This window comes from Phocoena phocoena, chromosome 21 (assembly GCF_963924675.1).
Source record: "Phocoena phocoena chromosome 21, mPhoPho1.1, whole genome shotgun sequence".
Taxonomy (NCBI): domain Eukaryota; kingdom Metazoa; phylum Chordata; class Mammalia; order Artiodactyla; family Phocoenidae; genus Phocoena; species Phocoena phocoena.
Genome location: NC_089239.1, coordinates 2,374,035 through 2,395,488, shown reverse-complemented (window position 1 = coordinate 2,395,488; position 21,454 = coordinate 2,374,035). Strand labels below are relative to the sequence as shown.

Sequence of the window (21,454 nt, the reverse complement as noted above, 5' to 3'; positions counted from 1 at the left end):
CCCTGAGGGGGGTGGAGATTCTGATTTCCAGGGCTGCCACATTACATTATTTAAAATGTTTAGCTTTAGGGCTTCCCTGGTGGCGCAGTGGTTGAGAGTCCGCCTGCCGATGCAGGGGACACGGGTTCGTGCCCTGGTCTGGGAAGATCCCACATGCCGCGGAGCGGCTGGGCCCGTGAGCCATGGCTGCTGAGCCTGCGTGTCCAGAGCCTGTGCTCCACAACGGGAGTGGCCACAGCAGTGAGAGGCCCGCGTACCAAAAAAAAAAATGTTTAGCTTTAAACAAAAAATTATGAGGCATGCAAAGAAACAAGAAAATATGGCTCATGCACACAGAACAAAATCAATCATTAGAAATTGTTCCTGAGGAAGCACAGGTTTTGTACATACTAGACAAAGACATTGTCAACTGTATTAAATATGTTCAAAGAGTTAAAAGAGACCATGTTTAAAACACAAAGAAAAGTATGAGAACCATGTCTCACCAAATATAGAGAGATCAGTTACAAAAAGAACCAAATAGAAAGTCTGGAGTTGAAAAGTACAATATTTAAAATAAAAAAAATTCACTGTGGGGCCTCAACATCAGGTTTGAACAGGCAGAAGAAAGAATCAGTGAACTTTAAAATAGGTCAATTGATATATGATATAGTTTGAGAAACAAAAATAAAAAAGAATGAAGTAATAGAAAACCTCAGAGACCTGCAGGATACCGTCAAGCATGCCAACATAGACACAATGGGAGTACCAGGATAGGAGAGAAAGAGGCAGGAAAAAATATCTGAAGAAATAATGGCCCCAGACTCCCTGTATTTGATGAAAACATTAATCTACACATCCAAGAAGCTCAAAAACTCCAAACAGGAAAACTCAAAGAAATGCACATTAGACATATCACAGTCAAATGGTTGAAAAACAAAGAGAGAAAGAATCTGTGTTATTGAGTCCAAGCTCGTACTGCTTACTGCACAACAGGCCAATAAATCAAGAGACAAATTGTTGGGGCAAGGAAGGAATAACGACTTTATTTGGAAAGCCAGCAGACCTAGAAGATGGTGGACTAGGGTCCTAAAGAACCATCTTTCCTGAGTTAGAATTCAGGTTCCTTTTATACTAAAAGGGGAGGGGGTGTGGTTAGTTGTTGCAAACTTCTTGGTGCTGGAATCCTTTGTTCTTGCAGCTGTCCATGTAGGTCAGGTAGGTCAGGTAACGTTGTTCCTGTAAACCTCCAACAAGACAAATGTTGTTCTCTGTTCTGCAACTTTTTATCTCTATATGAATGGAAAAGAGTTATACCTTTAAAGGTCAGAGCCTTGAGAATGGGCTACGCTGTATATTTCAGGCTATAGCCAACATATTTAATTTCTAGCAAAAGCAGTAGAATACAAAGAAAGTAAAAGAAACAGATCCAATATGGAATCAGATTTGTTCTTCCCTATTACATAAGCAGCAAGAGTGAAGCAACTCATCAGGTCCATGGGATCCTTAATGAGATGGAAAGTGGGGTGGCATATTCAAAGTGCTGAAAGTAAAGTACTGGCAACCAAGAATTCAATATTCAGCAAAACCATCCATCAAAATTGAAAGAAAAATTAAGACATCCTCAGTTAAGAACTGAAAGACTTTATCACTAGTAAACCTACCCCACAAGAAATAATGAAAGGAGTCCTTGAGGCTGACATGAAAGGACACTGGACACAAACTCAAATCCTTGTGAAGAAATACAAAGGGCCAGTAAAAGTTACTACATAGGGAAATATGAGACACAGTATAAATGTGTTTTTTGCTTATGCTCTTTTCCTGCCTGATGTAAAAGTAAAAAGATAACTGCATAAACCAGTAACTATAAATCTGTATTGATAGACACACAACTGATTTTTTGTATGTTATTTTGTTTCCTGCAACTTTACTGAATTCATTTATTAGTTAAAATGGTTTTTCGGTGAAGTCATTAGGGTTTTCTATAGATAGTATCATGCCATCTGCAAATAGGGACAGTTTTACTTCTTCCTTTCCAATTTGGATGCATCTTATTTCCTTTTGTTGCTTAATTGATCTGGCTAGGACTTCCAATACTGTACTGTATAAAAGTGGCGAGAGTGGACATCCTTGTCTTGTTCCTGATCTTAGAGGAAAAGCTTTTAAATTTTTACTGTTGAGTATGATGTTAGCTGTGGACTTATACTATATGGCCTTTATTATGTTTAGGTACATTCCTTCTATTCCTAATTTGTTGAGAGCTTCTATCATAAGAGGATGTTTGAATTTTGTTTGAATTTTTTCTGTATCTATTGAAATAATAATATGATTTTTATTCATCATTCTGTTAATGTGATGTATAACATTTTAAAATTTGTAGATGTTGAACCATCCTTGCATCCCAAGGATGGATCTCGCTTGATCATGGCCTATGATCATTTTAATGAACTCTTGAATTCAATTTGCTAGTATTTTGTTGAAGATTTTGCATTATGTTCAGGGATATTGGCCTGTAATTTTCTTTTCTTGTTGTGTTTTTGTTTGACTTTGGTATCAGGGTAATGCTAGCCTCATAAAATGAGTTTGGAAGTGTTCCTTCCTCTTCAATATTTTGGAAGAATTTGAGAAGGATTGGAATTACTTCTTTAAATGTTTGGTAGAATTCATCTGTAAAGCTATCTAACCCTGGGCTTTTATTTGTTGGGAGGTTTAATCTCCTTGTTCATAATTTGTCTGTTCAGATTTTCTATTACTTCATGATTCAGTCTTGAGTGTTGTGTGTTTCTAGGAATTTATCCATTTTTACTAAGTTATCTAACTTGTCAGCATGTAATTTTTCATAGTTGTCTCTTATAATATTTGGGATTTCTGTGGTATCAGTTGTAATGTCTCTTTTGTTTATAATTTTATATTTTGAGTCCTCTCTCTTATTTTTCTAGATAATGAGCTAAAGGTTTGTCAATTTTATTTATATTTTCAAAAGAAACTGGCTAAAACAATTGTATAAGCAGGATTGTATATAAGCTCAGAAACTAGAAAATTCTAAATTGTTTAAAATGCCTACTATGAACAACTGGCTGAGAATATGTTTAGCCTTAAATTACTTACCGCATTCAGATCCCTTTAGTAAATAGAACTCATAAGAAATGTCAATATTCAGGGCTGTTAGATTTAAATTTTTAAGTTATACATCAAATATAATATTTCTATGTAAAATTTTTAAGGTTTTTTCTTCTTTTTTATGAAGGGTTCTTGTGGGAAGTGTCACATTAAGAGAATTTCCTTGCAGGGGTGGGAAGAAATTTGTATTAGAGTAAATCATGTTGGACAGCAAGATCTTTTATCATTGTTAAGCCAGCAGTTCTGGGAAATGCATGTCAATTAGAGAAATGAAATCTCTGGTTGAAACAGTGGCTGCCTCAGGTCATTTTAACCTGTCAGCATGACTACATATAACCTGGAGGAGACCCAATGCATCAGACTTATGATATAAAGGAAAGGAATTGAATGAGAGACTCAAGAGTTTCATCAGTTGATAATACAATTCAAGAAGAAAAGAGAAGAAATAATTATAAGTAATCCTGGGGCCATTTGGAACTGCAGACTCTGATTCATAACAGGAAATTACATAGTAGAGAGTGTAATGCCCACATTCTACTGTGAAAAAGCCCATTCCTCATGAGGCCATTACTCTAGACATGCCGCTAAATATTACATTTCTTTGTATGGCTAAATTAAATATTTCAAACCAAATTGCATTTCATTTTCTTCAGCTCTCTTTTTTTCTGTTACTTACATATTTGTCATCTTCTTAAAAGCTTGGTTTGTGCCTGTCCTTGGGAACGTGTTGGTTGGAGTCTCTTTCTGATGGGGGAGGCGGGCTTAGGATGTGTGAGGGCCTCTCCGGTGGCCACCTGAGGGGATGAGGTGGCGTCTTGGGGCAGCATCTCCCACAGTGACAGGTCTGAGACGCACTCTGTGTTTTCCATTGACTCGTCTCTTGATTCACTCAGTGTTTATTGAGCTGCGCTGTGTCCCCGTGGGCGCCACTTACCGCACAGTGCTGATAACCTCTGAAGATAGAGATAAGAAAATAAGGCAGTCCCTGTCCTCCAGGGTTTAGAGGACAGACCAGGTGGTCCAGTGCACAGGGCACAAGAATGCACTGGGCCCAGGAGAACAGAGGCGGGACTGGCCCAAATGCCTGAGGGCCCAGAGAGGCCACCTTGGTCCACAGGAGGGTGAAAGGCAGTGACACTCGATATGGGTGTGAGGGTTGGGTGGGATCTTCACTGGAGTCAGGGGAGGAGGTGGATTCCAGGGAGAGACCACTGAGCTGACACAGGAGGCCCCAGTGTGTCCACATTCTTGGTGCCCATCTTCCGGCTGGTCGCTGCGGAGGGGATGGGGATGAACAGAGAACTAAACAGGGCCCCTGCCCGTGTAGCTCTGCGGCCTGCATCTGGGGTTGTGGCCCTGTGGTCGTGTCATGCACATTCCCAAACCCACGACCCCACGGGCCAGTCAGTGTTCTGTGTTGAAATGTGTCCTTGCTTCTGCACAGCCTCTTAGTATGCTGTCCACGTGCTGCTGGGCAGGACGCTCGGGCCCAGCGAGCAAGTCCCTCTGTGGGAAGGTCGGGGGCCCGGTTATCCTGCAGAAGCTGGTGTCCCTTCATCCCGTGCACCCTGTGCTCCGGAGCTGGTGCTGATGAGTCCGAGATGGGAGGGGGCGTCCTACTCCCAGCCCAGATGCTTCGCGGTGTGTTCATCTCGCCATTCTGGAGAAGAGGGGAGGAAAGTTGTTCTGATTTGGTTTCTGGCGTCTCCAGCTCAGCCCTCTTTTTCAGCAGAGATCACGTGTCAATTATCAGAGGTCCTTGCTGACGGCAAGAGAGGAGAAGGAGGGGTCCTGGTTAATTATAGGGGGTGCTGGGCTGAGTGATCAGGAAGAGGGCAGCACCGATATCCACCTACAGACAGACGTGTAACTGAGCACAGAGACCTGGCCGCCCCACTGGGAACCACAGATGGTGACAGAGTTACCCTGCGCCTCTCCAGTGCCCAGGACCAGCCAATGGGGCTTCCCGGGCCAGCAGGGACTCCGTCCCCACCCTGCCTCGGTGTGCAGTCTTGTCCAGGTCCCTCATGTCCCCTGCCGGCCGGTGTTGATCAGGGTGGATGGGAAGCCAAGGTTCTGTGGGGCGTGGGAAGCAGAGATGGCCAGGGCCCATGGGGCAGAGGGGCTGCTGTGTGGACAGCAAGTGGCAGGAACTGTGTCCTGGGGCTTTGCGTCCGGCCTGTGGACGCGCTGGAGAGTGGGTTTAAAGTGCACACTCAGGTCGGGTGGTGCCGTGGGTGTAACATGGCTTGTCTCATCCTCGTTGGGAGGTTGGACGAAGAGAGAGGAGGCAGATTGCGTGTGCATCCGGCCATGGACCTGGCACCCGTTCCCCAAGATCTCTTCCTCTACAGACCACACACTGAAGCATGGAGGCTGATGTTCTAAGACTTTAAAATAAATTCTACATCAAGGTCATCTCAAGCACTAGGACAGTGAGCTGTCCCAGCCCCCTTTCCCAGGGACGGTGACCAACAGGCAAGCTCCCTTCCCTGCCCTCCCCTCCCCCACCCCTCCCCCACCCCTTTCCCCCTCTTCCTCCCCTCCCCTCCCCCTCCCCTCCCCCCTCCTCCCCTCCCTTTCTCCCACCTCCACCCACTGCAGCAGGGCAGAGAAGAGCAGTCCATCAGCAGAGTTCAGACCAGGGCTTGGGGAACTGGGGGACAGAACAAACGAGACTAAGCTCTGTGTGGGGTACGTGTGTTCCCCCAGTCACCACTCTCCCTGGACCTGTAGCCCTCTGCTGCCTCCCGACTACTCACTCAGCCCCCTGGCTGGTCATGCCTTCGATGCTGTTAGTTCAGCTTCTAATGCTGCCTGTATTCTTATTTAAGTATTAAACATGACTCCACTTTGTGTAAATGTTTGATATTCTACACAGTAAATAGCAAATATATTATTTGTGTGTAAATATTTGATATGTCAACACAAATGGACTGTAAGCTGTTTGGGACAAAAATCCTGCTTGTCTTTAACACAGTGAATTAAGGACCTGCCTTCCCCTACTCTTGGCGAAAGTTTCTTGCCATTGTTCAAATGTGAAGAATTTTTCTATTTGCAATCTCTAATGATAGACCCTGGGAAGCCTGGGAGGAGCCACCTGAGTCATGAGTCAGGTACACGTGAACAAGGATTTGGTGCTTGGGCATGTAAGCCCTCCCTGCCCTGGAAATTAGTCCCTGTGGTCTCACAGAGTATGAACTGTGAGACAGTTGAGAAAAGAGACCTGCTACAGCTGTGAGAGAAAGCCGGCCCACTGGACAGTGGACAAGTTCTGTGAGGCTAGCTTAGATGAACAGGTGAAAACCCAGGCATCTCCCAAGGGTAGAACTTTCCTGAGAACTGATCAAGTAGGGCAGGGGGAAGTGGGCTGTAGAAACCTCCAGGGGATGCAGAGGTGCTACAAAGGTCTAACTCCACCTGGATGTCTTCTTTGCAGACAAGGGGGCAGCGCTGTCCCTACCAGGGAAGGCTGGGGCATAACCCCCAGGCGACTCAGAAAATAGGAACTGTGGCCCGCCTACCCAGAGAGAAGAGTCAAAACGGAGTTCTGAAAGAGTAGAACCGGGTAGAGCAGTGCTGGGCTGAATCATCCAACAGTAGAACCTTAGCATGTAAAGGGCCTGAGGTCTGTACCATGAGGCTTTGCAGCAAGGAAACTGAGGCCAGAGAAGTGAAGTGACTGCCCCAAATAATGAGAGGCAGTGCTGGATTGCAGTCATTCGTCTGTGGACACGTTTAATCACCAGCATCCATTGGGTACCCAGTGGGGCTGGGCAGCTCCAGGCCCTGGACCTGGGCTCCTGGCTTACAATCCAGTTCTCCTCCAGGCACCAGGCCTTGTGCCTTAATCTGAAAAGCATGTTTGGCCTCAGACTCAGACAAGCTTGGGTCCAGATTCCCAGGATAAAAAACCCAAGCTCATTGCCAGGTCTGAAAGGAGGTGACAAGTCAAGGAAGGGGTAGCAGAACTAGTTTCACTCATTAAATTACCAGATACATTTGAAAAGTTTATGACTGTATTTGTGGTGACCTTTACCTGAGATAGTTACAGACTTTAAACAATGGAGATGGGTTTTGAACCTCTTTTGAGGCATCAGGATTAAAGAGAATCGGGGGATGGGATAGGCTGGGTGGGGGGAGGGCTCTGAGCTGGGGGCGAGGAAGCCATCAGGACAGGAAGGGTGTGTCACGGGAGAGGGGCTGGCCAGATGCCAGGCCTGTACAAGTGGAATTGGGAGTCCAGTAGGACCCAGCGTGGGCCTCTGGGAGAAGACAGTCCCTGTCCCACTAGGTACTAGATGAATTCCTGGAATTTTTGCTCAAGACGTGCCGCACCTCAGAAGGTTCTGGGAGAGAGCAGCCAGGTGAAGAAGCACCTGGACTCCATTACCTCAGGCCTGTGCTGGCAACAGACTGGCTGATGCTCACCTGGTGCGCGTTATACTCTTAGCGTCACTTACCACGCTGATCACTCTGAGAGCAGTTAAGGAAGGTGTCGTTATTTCTGTTTTGCAGATGAGGCAGCCGAGGCTCCAGGAGATTAATGGGCTTGGCTAGATCACAGCGTTAATCCACAGGGGAGCCAGGTCCCAAACGTCCTCATCTTCTGAATCCAAGTGTCATTTCCTTACTGTGCTCGGCTGTTTTACCTTCGGGTGGGGAAGGGATCCAGGTGTAAGCGTGTCTGGGGATAGACATACACCTGGACCACGCTGCCGGGTTCCTGGAGGGAATCCCGATGAGAAGCTGCTCAGTGGGGCCATTGCAGTGTGGCTTTATTTCCTTGGCCACTGGTTTCATTGGCTCCAGAGGCATTGGGATTGTTCCGGGTTCTGTCACCTGGTCTTTACTGGCTCACGTTCTCCCCCTCATGAGGAGCACACATTAGCCGTGACAGTAGTTTTCAATATGGGGAAACTGCTAGAAAAAGAAAAAATAAATTGGTGCTAAAACTTCTCGAGTATCCTTGGTACCCTTAATCCCAGTGCCCTCGGGTCACAGAAGACACGTGGTGAGATGTCATGGGCCTCGGTTGTGTGTTTTCCAGGGGATTCCACCGGCAGCAAGCCCGGGCACCTGAGTGACTGTGTGTGGTCTCACCTTTCAGAGCCGCCAACTTCAGGAACTTCACCTTCATCCAGCTGAATGGGGAGTTCTCTCGGGGAAAGGGGCTGGACGTGGGCGCCCGCTCCTGGACGGGGCGTAACGTGCTGCTCTTCTTCTGCGACGTGGACATCTACTTCACCTCCGAGCTCCTCAACACCTGCAGGCTGAACACGCAGCCAGGTGGGGCTCCCCTCCCGAGCATCCTCTTAGGTCGCCCCAACAACCCGCTCCTGGATCTGCCTTATTTACCCCGCTGACAAAGACAAGGATGCCGTCTGCTTTGATTCCTCCTTTGGTGTCGTGCTGTGGGCCTGTCAGCCACCATAGCTCTGGGACTCTTGGTCCCAAGTTCGTGTGTACAGCCCCTTTTCCATTCTCCCCTAGGAGGTCAGCTTTAGGGGATGACCCTGGAGCAGGTGTGGTGGGGGAGGATTGGGCCTGGGAGACACTACTGAAACCGAAGGGAAGGAGTGGCTATGGGCGTTTACCAGGGCAGGAGGGGCTCCAGACAGAAAGAACCCACAGTATGAAAATTGTTCTCATAGCTTTGACTCGGCAGCAAGGCCGATACTCAGCTGATAACCACTGGAATGGCCATGTCCGTTGTTCAGATACTGAAATTCTTCTGTGAAAATTGGTAAAGAGCAGCTACCCAGGGCTCCCAAAGTCTTTTCCTGCTGCCTGAGGTCACCCTGGCTGACTGCCCCACGAGCCAGCAGTTAAAGGGTTAAGGTCTGGCAGGACGGGGGCACTGGGGCCTTCTTTCACACCCACTCCCACTACTTGTGCCCAGTGCCAGGTCCACTGGCTGTCAGAGCTTGGAACATTACCCTTGTGCTGGGAAGTCAGGAATCCGTGTGTGTCCATCTGGTCTATCTGCCGCAGTACTGCTAAGGTCTGTGTCAGAGACCAGTGGAGGCAAAAGGGACAGTGGACGCAGATCCCTAGGCTGTTTCTGACGGTCACATATAAATGAACAAACCTAACAGCTTTATCTGTCGCTTAGCGCATATGTTTGTTTTCTGGTTTGCAGGGAAGAAGGTATTTTATCCGGTCCTTTTCAGTCAGTACAATCCTGGCATAATATACGGCCATCATGACTCGATCCCTCCCTTAGAAAAGCAGCTGGTGAGTGCTCCCCCGAGGGGCCTTGGTGGGGCTCTGTTTCATGTCTTTCGTCACCAGGGGCACCTGACCATGAGTGGAGGTGAGTGGAAACCTGTGGATTGCTTCCCAGAGTAATTTGTAAGTGTGACAGGTGTTCTGGCCTTTGTTCCCAGCGCCTCGTTGATTAAAAGGCTTGCAGTATTTAAAAGTGGAAAGTAAATAGGAACAGTACCTTACAGAAAGGTAATTTCATAGTTCTCTTCTACAGTTTTAGAAACCAGTATTATTGCATTATGGTTGCAGCACATTGCCCCTTTATTATTACAATCCTATGAGGTAAGAAAGGTGAGATTTAGGTTCCCATCAGACAGGTGGAAAACGGAAGTCAGGAAGAGGTGGCTGACGGGCGCCCCCCCCGCCACCAGGCACACAGTGGGGCAGGGGCTAGATCCCTGCTCTCCGTCACCATTCCCACATTAGCATCAGAAGTGTCACCAGCAAGGTGGCTTTCACAGGAATATGGGAGGGACTTCTGTGCTAAGATCCCAGCCGCACAGGTGATGGGTAGGGGACCCTCACAGCACCAAGGCTCTCTGGAAGCTGAGATGTCTTCGCTGGTCCCTTCAGCAGAGACTGCAGGCAATAGGAGGACGGGGTGAAGCCAACAGAAGGTCCCTGTGCCGCTGGAAAGTGTGCCCCTCCGAGGCAAAATGTCCCACTGTTTTCATCGCCAAGCTGGGCTGTGGTCTTCTGTAGAGACGCCAGTGGGGCTTATCTGAAGCTGTTGCCAGCTCAGGCTGAGCCTGGGGGGCGGTGGTAGGAATTGCCTCAAGCGGCTGTCTCTCCTGTTGAGGTGGCAAAGCCGTGTTTCTTTACCTCTCAGGGTGGAGAAAGGAAGCCGCTGTCTGACCATGAGGAGGTGATGGGACTCAGTCTTCCATGCTTCCCTGCAGTGGGAAAGTAAACTGATTTTCATTGAAAATGTGTTCTGTGGAATTCTTTGGGAAGACTGATTCTGTGTTGAAGCTCCCAGAAGTAGGAAAACCTGTTCTCTCCCACCCCATCCTGGGTCCCCTTCCAGTTAACCTCTGGCAGCTGATGTAATGATCTTTTCCAGCCTGGGTTCCTCTAGGCTGCACCAGGTTCATTTCTCACCATGTCTTAGCGTGGCTTCACTTGCGGCGTGAGGCGCACAGCACAGTAATAACACCGTTCTCTCTTCCCCCAGCGAAATTGTAATACCACACATTCGTTGTGTGTCTGTACATACTGTGTGTATGCATGTGCTTTATACATAAACACAGTAAGAGTTTTTCACTCCTACTTAGAGGTGATATCACTCCTGTTGAGCCAGAAAAACTTCATGTTTCCTTTCCATAGAGTTCTAAGCGTCTAATAGGGCTTGAGGGGGGGAATGGGATGCAGGATTTATTTTCTTTCAACCAATCAGAATAAAAGTTCCTTTGATTTTCAATAAAGTACTGCTTTACATTTGACATTGAATAGGATTAATGTTTCAACTTCAAATCAAGACCTTATTTGCTTTCAAGGAATTCATTTCATTTCACAATTTAAAAGTTTTATCCTTTTATTGCCATTCCTGCAGGGAAGCTCAAGGTCTGGCATGGTCCAGCCAGCTTCTCAGGTCCTCAGAATTAGTGGTCAAGTCAGAAACAGAACTCAGATTGCTGTGTCCACAGCTCCGAGGCCTCTGAGTTATCCTGCAGCCTTTACCAGTCACCTCCGAATACAGCTGAGACCTTCCATAGAGCACACGGGTCTGGTATTTTAGGAGTCAGTATTTATGGCTATTTATCCTAGAAAGAGCAATTGTCTCTAAGACAAAGGGGTCTCTGTCAAAAAAGAAAAGCATCCATTATGTTCTTACTGGATGAGCCCTTTCTGGAGCACTTACTGCCCATAGAGAGCTAGTTGAGGTGTGCGTGGAGCAGTCAGGGACTGGAGCAGTTTCCTGTGCGTGGCAGTGATGCCCCAGGTCATTTCACTCACTCACTTCTTTCTCCTAGACTCGCCCAGGGTCACACAACCAGCTAGAGCTCAGGCCAAGACCAGAATTCCCTTATCGAGTGTGGCAGAGACAGATTTGCTTAAGATCTAGGTGAGAGCGGAAATAGAAAGGAAATGACCAGAGGAGAGCCTCAAACTCCTGAAGTTAATATGGTGGAGAGAAAACGTGTGGGTGCAGAGAAGGTATAAAATAACAGGTAGTGATTGGAGGTGGGTAAATTAGGAGAGACTTCCTGCCAGGGGTTCCTTTTGGCTCAGTCTTGAAAGATACGACACATATATATTAATAAATTCTTGAGAGCCTTCACTGGAGTACATCAGTGTCAAGGTGACGGGAAAGCCCAGGTCCGGAATGCGGCTGTGACAGATGACTGCCATGTGCAAATGGGAGCCTTGGCCAGCAGCCCTGAAAATACAACCTTGGTAGTCAGTGTACCACTTATTACTTCTGGCTGTTGCCACTGACAGTTGATAACGTTTGCCTGCAGGTAGAGGCGAGAAACCAAATTTACGGGGATTTGTTTTTGGTTCAGGTTACTTCTTTCTTTACATTTGAGTACAGACCGTTAGTAGTCAGTAGTAAGTGAAATCATGGGATTTCATACTAATATTAATTTGTAGAGTTTTAAACCTGAGGTGAAGCTTGCTGATGCTTTAATGTAGAAACAGCCTTCCGAGAAAGGAATAACCCTCATTTATGTAACTGCTAACTTTAGACATCCCCTCTCTTGGTTTGAGCCTTGTCAGTTCCTGCTGAGGCCACTGCAGGGGCCATCTAGATCCATCTCTCCCTCACACTCCAGTCTCTCCTTCACCCTTGGCCAGAGATGCGTTTCCAAAACACAGATTAATTCCACTAAAAAAAAAACCTTTGAAGGCATAAAGTCCGTGGTGTGCTCAGAAGTGTTTAAAGCCCACTCTCCGAAGGGTGAAGGAGCTGGCTCCCAGCGTTGGCTGTCTATCTTCAGGGAGTCAGTCCTCCTGCAGGGCCTGGTGCAGGCTCCCCCTGTGACGTCTCTGGACAGGGCTGGGAAGAGACTTCCTTGCCCAGGTGTTGGGCTGGTCCAGGCTGTGCCAGCACAGCCCTGAATCCTGATTCTTTGGGGGATGAACTGCCCTCCACAATCTGACTCTCGTACTGATCACCGAGGAAATGTCTGCAAACCCAAGCCCAGCACCTGGGCTTGACGCCAGCCTGAGCACCCCTGCCCCGTGTCTCCTGAGCTGCCCTCCACCGAGGGCCATCTCCTCTCCGGCGCTGATGCCCACAGTGCCTGGCCGCTCCCTCTGCCACGTGGTCCTGCCCGGCACTGTCTGACGACTGGTCAGCATACGCCTGGTCCGCGGACCCTGTCCTCACCTCTCTCTCATTACACCCTTCTCTCTCCTTTAGTCCAAAGAGTACTTCACCACTGACCTGCATTTCAATTTAAATTTCTAAAAAGTGCTGACTGGGCCTGGTCCATCCTTTTAGTCTGTTTCTGTTTGTTCAGGAAGCAGACATTCGCTGAGAACAGAAGTCACATTAACAGATGCCATGTCCGTGGCCTTTGGGCAGCCGGCACTCTGCCCACGTTGCCGTGTAACAGTCAGTAAGGTGAAAAGGAGTGCTACGCTCATGTCACGGGTGAGAACGTTGAAGCCCAGAGGCATGTGTCACTTGCTCAGACGCCCTCAGTGCTGGGTGGCAGGTCGGGAACTCAAGTGATGGGACCAGACTGCGGCAGCTGGGGGCAGGGGCACGTTCTCCACATCCACGTGCTTCCAGGGGGCAGAGGGTCTGACTTTGGGTTGCAGGCTCCCTGGGCAGAGTCCTGGTCCAGCACAATGCCCTTCAGAAGACACTTCATTTTTTTTTTTTTTAACTTATTTTTGGCTGTGTTGGGTCTTTGTGGCTGCATGTGGGCTTTCTCTAGCTGCGGCGAGCGGGGGCTGCGCTTTGTTGCCATGCGCAGTCTTCTCATTGCTGTGGCTTCTCTTGTTGCAGAGCACAGGCTCTAGGTGTGCGAGCTTCAGTAGTTGTGGCTTGTGGGCTCAGTAGTTGTGGCTCACGGGCTCAGTAGTTGTGGCTTGTGGGCTCTAGAGTGCAGGCTCAGTAGTTGTGGCACATGGGCTCAGTTGCTCTGCAGCGTGTGAGATCTTCCCAGACCAGGGCTCAAACCCGTGTCCCCTGCATTGGCAGGCGGATCCTGAACCACTGTGCCACCAGGGAAGTCCCAACACTTCACTTTTTCATGCAGATGCCGATGAAAGGAGACTTGTAGAAAAGTGTGGGTTAGTACAAATCCTGGAGGAGGTGGCAATTGAGTCCATTCTTAGACCAATTCTTTGAAAGCTGTGGCTTGAGAAACACCTTATTTGTCAAGAAATGGACACCGTCATGGCCAGCCTGGTGCTGGTCTGGGCTCGGCCTCGACTGGCTGAGTGATCACGGGCAGGTCATGCTGCCTCCCAGCCCGAGGCCCGTGCACACCACAGGCAGCCCCTGGGATCCTGTGCATGTGACCCCTGAGCCTCAGGGCCCAGCCCACACGGGGTGTATGGGGGGTGGCAGCCCGGCCTCGGGACCCCTGCAGCCCAGGCTGTCTGCCGCTCACTGCGTGACTGCACAGCCTGGTGCACGGTGAATTCACAGGCCCAGTACTCAGGATTTACTAAGACTTCAAGGCAACAACGGCAGAGCCTCACATCAGGCACAAGGCCTGTAAACCTGGGGCCCATGGGGTTTCCGGTGACGTGAGGCGGGCCAAACGCAGCCTCGGTTCCTGGGAGACTCTCTCCGGTTTAGAGGAAATACTCTGCCTGAGAATTTGTAACTGATTTTATTTTCCGGCCCAGATTGCTTCCCCGGCATTTGCCAAGTCAGCCACGTGGAGCCCCACAGGTGTGGCTGAACCTGTGGGGCCTCAGGGAGGAGCCTTCCCACATCTGTGGGGAGAGGCGCTGATTTGTGCTTTGTGTTTTGGTCCTGATAGGAAGTTGTCACTCCCGTCACATGACCTCCCCCAGAGTGCGTGTCTGTGGGCTTCCCGAGGGAGGGCAGGCCTGACCACTGTCCAGTTGTCCGGTTGTGGTGTGTCATGCCGGGCAGAGCCTGCTGGGATCCAGGTGCAGAGGGTGCTGGGGGTCGGAAGGGGGCATGGTCTTGAGGACACAGCCCTGGAAGCAGAGGAGTGAGATCCAGGGCAGGGGGATGGTCCTCTTAGAGTATCATCTCCATCTCCTTCACGGTAGTAGACGTCACTCGCATGTGTAGCTCCGTGTAGAAGCTTGGGGCAGAGGTTCTAAGAAGTCGAGCCGTCTGCTTAGAGCCCAGGAAGGGGAAAGCGTTTCTGCCTGTGGGTCCAGAGCCCAAGGTTCTGAGAGCTTCCTCAGTGGACTCTGAGGCCTGGGCTGAGCCCCTCGCTGCTGAGAATTCCCTACCCCAGCCGTCTGTGTTTCCACTGGCCGGTTGTTCCTCACTTGTTCCTTGGAGAAGGAGTGACTGAGTGCCTGCTGGGTGCTGGATTGGACCTGCACATCCAGCCTGAACGAGACCAAGGCCCTGAGCTTACGTTCACCAGCGGTGGTGGGTGAGGACAGCAGGCAGAAACAGCCCCTCGACAGGAAGGTTTCAGAGAGCCCTCACATTACAGAGAAAATAAACCAGCTGATGTGACGTGACACTGGCGGGGGGTCAGGATGACCGCTCTGAGCAGAGCCCAGTGGTGAGCAGGAAAGGGTGACCCCAGCCGGGCAGACTGCGGGTGTCCAGCCTTGGAGACCTGTGAGCTGGCACATTCGAGGGGACAGGGGATGGACAGGGCAGACAGGGGCAGGTCACGTGGGACCGCTGCAGCCGGATGTTCCTGTGGATTTTATTCTGATTGCCTGGGGGAGGGCTCGGAAAGGGGCTGTGCTGCAGTTAACCCACCGAGGGCTCGGAAGGGGGCTGTGCTGCGGCCTGCCGCACGCTCGAGACCTCACGGGCTGTTGAGGGCACTGCTTCAGTTAGCGCCCAGCCCACCTGAGGGCCGTGGACTTGGCACGCATGCCCGTCTTGCCCGCACGGTACATGCCGATGGCGCCACTGGATCTCTTCCCACCAAGGGCTGAACTTCGACGCGCTGTTCAGATACTGGCTTTTCATGGCCTGCTGACTTTAAAGCCCCCGTTAGTAAGTGTGTAGCTCATTCCCCGCTCACAAGTCAGTTTGCCTCTGTCACACTGTCCCCAGGTGAGGGTCATACCTTGCCGGGCACTGTGTCCACTCAGTGGGTCCTGGGAGGCTACCTCTGCAGTCCCTCTAAGGTTTCTCCCTAAGCGCTGGCCCACTGTTTTCCCTGTGTGGAGCTTTCTCTCTTAAATGCAAGGTAGACAACTGCCAAATATTTGAAGTTCGAATGCTGCACGGCTCTTTGCATTTTTTTAATATATAAATTTATTTTATTTATTTATTTTTGGCTGTGTTGGGTCTTCGTTGCTGCTCACGGGCTTTCTCTAGTTGCAGCGAGTGAGGGCTACTCTTTGTTGTGGTGCAGGGGCTTCTCATTGTGGTGCTTCTCTTGTTGAAGAGCACGGGCTCTAGACGCGAAGGCTTCAGTAGTTGTGGCATGTGGGCTCAGTAGTTGTGGCTCGCAGGCTCTAGAGCACAGGCTCAGTAGCTGTGGCTCACGGGCTTAGTTGCTCTGAGGCATGTGGGATCTTCCCGGACCAGGGCACGAACCCATGTCCCCTGCATCGGCCAGGCAGACTCTTTAACTGCTGCGCCACCAGGGGAGCCCTCTTTGACTGCATTTTTACCGAGGCCATGTCTGTGTCCCGGCCACCAGAAAGGACAGTGAGCCATTAGCTGTGGCAGAGACAGTGTACCTGCCATGACTGGGATGGAACAGAAACCATTTCTAAAAAATGACTCAGTGGAAAAATTTCCCGACTTTCCTGCTCTGTGAAATCTTTCCAGTTGATACTAATGACACTTGTGGCTGGGGAGCTACCGTACAGCAGGCCTTTGTTCTGGAGTCGAGGGGGAGAGACAGGCCTCTCCCGGCCCTTCTTCTCCTTGGTCTTGATTTGTGCTAACCATAGTGTAAGTGACATCCATGTGTAGGTTGTAGTGAAATAAGACGGTTTCATAGGTTGCAGAGTACAAGAAATGTTAAGTCCATCGCCGCTTCTGCAGGCCATTTGTCAAGTGTAGTTTAGCCTGTGGTACAGGTGGAGTGAGCCCTTGGGAAGGTGGAGGGCAGCGAGGGGGTGCGTATTTGGGTGTCAGGCTGGGAGAGCCCTTGGGGCGACTTGGCTCAATCTCCTCATTAAAGGAACAGAAACAGAGGGACTGAGAGGCCTGCCTGAGGCAGACATGCCGGCCAGAAGTCTTGCCCAGGCGGGATGAGCTCTCTCCAGTTAGGGGCAACAGGCAGCGCAGGGGCCCTGCTGTGGGGCCTCCTTTCCTCCTAACACCTACGCGAGCGACCAGGACAAATCCAGAAAAACAGCCATTAGGGTCGCAAACCCACTCCCAGGATTAGTGCAGCCAAAACTACGTAAACGACAAAAACCATTTTAAAATTAGTCTTGCTGCTCCAGCAAATACGTTAGGAACGTACTTGCAGAGTGAGACATGGGGCAGGGCCAGGCCCAGCTTTTCATAGCCAGTCCCTGCCTGGAGGCCCGGCACGTGCATGGGGAGCAGCTGATGTTAAAACGGACCGCGGATGAATGGACAGAGCGTGTCCTCAGGACCTGGCCTCTCAGTGCCCTTGTCCAGGGCCAGCAGCGCAGCCTTGGGTTTTCTTTTCAGTCCCTGAGGGAGTCCGGTTCGTGCCCCAGGCCAGGGCGCCTGAATTCTAGGTGGTTCTCTCTCCTTCTCTCAGCTTCCTGAGCCCTTTGCTGGCCGCCCACCTGGCCTGTGGGCCCCAGGCCTCCTTCTTGCCCGTGCAGGTGTCAGGCCAGATGTGTAGGTGGCTTTTCCATGGCGCCACCCCAAACTGGCTCCCCACCCTGGACCCCACTGCTCTGTGAGGGAGAGAGAGAGTGTGTGTGTGTGTGTGTGTTCAAGCCTCTGCCCTGGAAACATTCCGGCCACAGGTGCCCAAAATCACAGAGCCCCTTGGGGATGGGTGGCTTGCTGTGTCCTGACTGTTGTCCACGTCCCCAACCAGGGGGTGGCTGTGTGTCAGCGACGCATCCCTCATGTGTGACACCCCCATCCACGTTCACTCTGTCCTCCTCCCTCAAGTGATGGTGCCCTCCCTGCAGGTCATAAAGAAGGAAACTGGGTTCTGGAGAGACTTCGGGTTCGGGATGACGTGCCAGTACCGGTCCGACTTCATCAACATAGGTGAGCCCGGGGCCCTGGTCCCTAAGGAGGACGCTCTCCGGCCACGGATGTGGGCGCTGGGCTGAGGGTGCTCGGGGCAGTGGGGACCCTGTCTTCTCCTTCAGCATCTCTCAGTGTCCCTGGGGCAGGACAGAAATGAGGGCAAAGTCAGGCTGTTGCATAAAGGCGGCTTCGAAGCAAGTTGTCCAGGGCCTCCCTCCAGCCGGGCCGGGCTCATGTGTCCTCCGCACAGAACGTCCTCCACGGAGAGGGGATCCACCAGAAAGAAGGGCAGCACGGAGGACTGGGGAAAATCACACAGCAGGATCCCGGTTTCTCTCTGCTGAACCTGTGAAAATTCCAGATGCCACTTCAAGTCCGGAGTGTGCAGTCACTGTCAACAGGCACACAGGCACACATACATGTACACAGATGCATGGACGCATGCACACGCACACACGTACATGCACAAGCACGCTCAAACACACACACACACACACACACACACTCACGGCTCCCAGAACACAGAGAGGAAAGGCCTTCTGGTTGCAGATGAGGGACCGAGTCTCTCAGAGGCAGATGGACCTCACAGCCATCGGGGGGCATAGTCAGGCTCAGCACCGAGGGTCTCCTGTTCCCTGGGAAATAGCACACCCCCTCCCCATGGCAGCACCTACTCAGGTGCCTCTGGAGGCAATAGATCTGTGGATTGTACATGACCAGGGATGAGTGAACAGGCCCAAGCCTTGACCTTGGGCCCAGAGGCTCGGGTGGACCCTGAGCTGGGTGGAGCTAGAGGCACACCCTCACGTGGAGATTGCCACCCCTGCGTCCCCCTGGGGCCCCTCAGCCCCCTGTCTTGCTCTCTCCTGGCCCCATCCCCTCCTGCCCAAGGCTTAGGGCTTCTCTCTGTAGGGTCAGTGAGTCGGTCTGAGGAGGCCAGTTTCTTTTGCTCAGAAGTGTGGTGGACATTAGGGACTACAGGACCCTTGAAGAGACCACCAAGTTAGAAAGATTAAAAAAACCCAAACGTCTTGAAGTCAAGTCCTGTTAGAAGCAGCAGGACGTGGGGGACATGGGTCTCTGAGTGGTGGGTTTGCTCAGGTTTCCAGCAACTCACCGCGGGTGCTCCTTGATTTCTTTAAGAAGTCGTCCTAAATGATTATGTGCAAATCTAATTTCCAAAAGTGACATATTTTTTAAATGTTCTGAAGGAAATTTCCATTTTGAGAAGCTCTTGTTTCCTCACTCAACGGTGTACAAGCGACGGTGATTTTGAGATGATGTACGTTTATCAGTTTTGGGGTTATAACACACTGGATTTTCCTAACGATAGAGCATAACTGTCACAACCATGGGGGTGGCAGGCGGGAAGGGGGCTCGTGCTCAGAGCCTCTGGGTCACATCTGGACCCCCGTTGCTCTTTGCCATCCTGTGCATATTTGCAGGTGTCTCACTTGTACACCTTCTATTTAATAAGTAGTAATGATACCGGTGATGAGAAATCCATCACAGCCAACCAAGCACTGCCCCTTACCCTACTGCCTCATCTGGTTATGGCACCTGCTGCATTTCAGGGTAAAGAAACTAAACTTAAGAGAGGGAAAGTGGCCGCCGGTATGATAACCAAGACTCGAATTCAGGCCGTGACTCAGGATCTTCCTGTCCCACGTCTGGGGGCCACACGGCACCCGTGTTCACCGCCAGGGGTGCAGGCTGGGTTCCCCACTTCCCCCTCCAGTGGAGGTCTGCATCGGAGCAGCGTGGCCTGGGGACTGCAGGGAATCAGGGGCTGCACGACAAAGACAGAGTCACTTCTCCACAAAAGGTCCAAGAAATCTCCTCAGTGAGAAAGGAACAGTGACGACAGCAAGGCCAGTGCTTCTTGGTTCTGTCTGGGACGCCGTGGCTTGAAGTGAAGAGAAGATGTGAGGCCGTCTCAGTTTTCAAAGGTGACCCTTCCTCACTGTGTGAAGGAGTCACTAGAATGTGAAACGAGATTCTGTGAGTCAAACTTCAGAACTGTGAGGCCAGTCCCTCTAAAATGACTCCTTTCACCAGCCTGTGGAGGACACACAGCTTCGGGGACCCCTCTAGTCGATAGGAGGAACAGTGCTTTAGTGGGATGTGAATTTTTCACACTGCAGGGCCCTGGTCTGCAGGAAGAGGCCACGTTCAAAGGATCCCACGAGGTTTCGTTCAGAGGTTTTGGTTGGGACGTTGGGACGCTGCGGCAGCCCTCGGTCGAAGGCTGGGGTATCGCTGACCCCAGAGCTGTTATAATTGCGGCCCGCCACGCTGCTGGGGCCCCCTGTCTGAGCCCTCTGACCCCAGTGGATGCTCGTCACTTGGCGGGGCGGGGAGACCTCCCCGAGATGCTCCTACTCTCCACGCAGCGTCCTGTTCTGGTGCGGATCAGGGGCCCCCGGCAGTGTGTTCAGCAGTGTGTTCTCTCCCACAGGTGGGTTCGACCTGGACATCAAAGGCTGGGGTGGCGAGGACGTGCACCTTTACCGCAAGTACCTGCACAGCAACCTCATCGTGGTGCGGACGCCTGTGCGGGGCCTCTTCCACCGCTGGCATGAGAAGCGCTGCGTAGACGAGCTGACACCTGAGCAGTACAAGATGTGCATGCAGTCCAAGGCCATGAACGAGGCGTCCCACGGGCAGCTGGGGATGCTGGTCTTCAGGCACGAGATCGAGGCCCACCTCCGCAAACAGGAACGGGAGACAAGGAGCCAGAAAACATGAGCTCCCAGGGGCCCATGTGGGGAAACGGTTTAGTTTTTTCCTTTTGCAATTACCAAATGGATGGCTGCAACAAGGAAAAGATTGCCCTGAAGAGCAAGAAAAGAATTTGACTGATGAAAAGAATTTGATGAGTAAAGCAGGCGAGGGGAGAGCCTCCTATTTCCCTCTGCCTGTTTAGCTTCTGCAACAGGAGCTGAAACCCCTCAACCTGGCTTGCAAAAACAGCCCAAACGCACCCGTCCGGTGTCTGACAAAGGCGGCCTGATGGTGAGATTGTGAGCCTAATGGTGTGTTTACAGCAAAGCAAGAGCTGTTTGTTTTCTATGCTTACTGAAATATTCATGAACAAAGACCAGTTTTGTAAAAAGTTCATTAGAATGGAAGGCCAGCACATCCCTCCCCATCTGAGTGATTATCAGTGGGGCTGTAGTGTCTGGGATGCTGAAATGTCGGGAGGCCGGTGAGGAGAGACCGTGTGAAATTCAAAGATACGCTCATCGTGATCTTTGTGACTATATCAAGCAAAACCAAATGGACTAAAAACGAAAAAGAACCCATAGCTATTGTATCATCTCTGCCCAAGATTAACCAAACATAACCTGCTCATCCATATTTTTGGTTGTAGTTTTAACAATCTGTTAATTTTATTTAAAATGCACTTTTTTGGCTTATGAGTTATATTCTGCTTATTTAATTACCAGTTCGCAAGCCTTACTAAGAGAGCATAAGTAGCTACATTTTTACATTTTTTTGAGAAGATACCTTTAGCTGCATCGTGAGAACTTTCAGTTCAGAGCATCGGATTGTCACCCACATCCGAGGACGTGGCAGTGCCCTGAGGGCACTGGACGGCAGACGGTCACCGTGGGGAAGGCGTGGCCTGGGACTGCTGACCGAACGAGACACACGGATACTTTATCTGAAGAGTATTTCCGGAGAGGAGCAACTGAACACTAGAGGGAAAGGAAAATGTACTTTTTACCTTAACAGAAAAGGAAACATTCAGACTGGTGATAGAAGTCAGAAGACACATTTTCTCCTCAGGGGAACTGGGGACCA

General features: G+C 50.5%; 1 protein-coding gene across 1 annotated transcript in view; it reads left to right on the top strand.

The window, feature by feature from the left end:
• Positions 1–20,395, top strand: part of CSGALNACT1 (chondroitin sulfate N-acetylgalactosaminyltransferase 1) — an 83,369-nt gene extending 62,974 nt beyond the window's left edge. Inside the window, exons 4-7 of the mRNA XM_065899913.1 lie at positions 8,210–8,388; positions 9,242–9,336; positions 17,584–17,665; positions 20,106–20,395. Coding sequence (XP_065755985.1) covers positions 8,210–8,388; positions 9,242–9,336; positions 17,584–17,665; positions 20,106–20,395 — 646 coding nt within the window. The remainder of the gene's footprint in view (positions 1–8,209; positions 8,389–9,241; positions 9,337–17,583; positions 17,666–20,105) is intronic.
• The last annotated feature ends 1,059 nt before the right edge of the window (positions 20,396–21,454 follow it).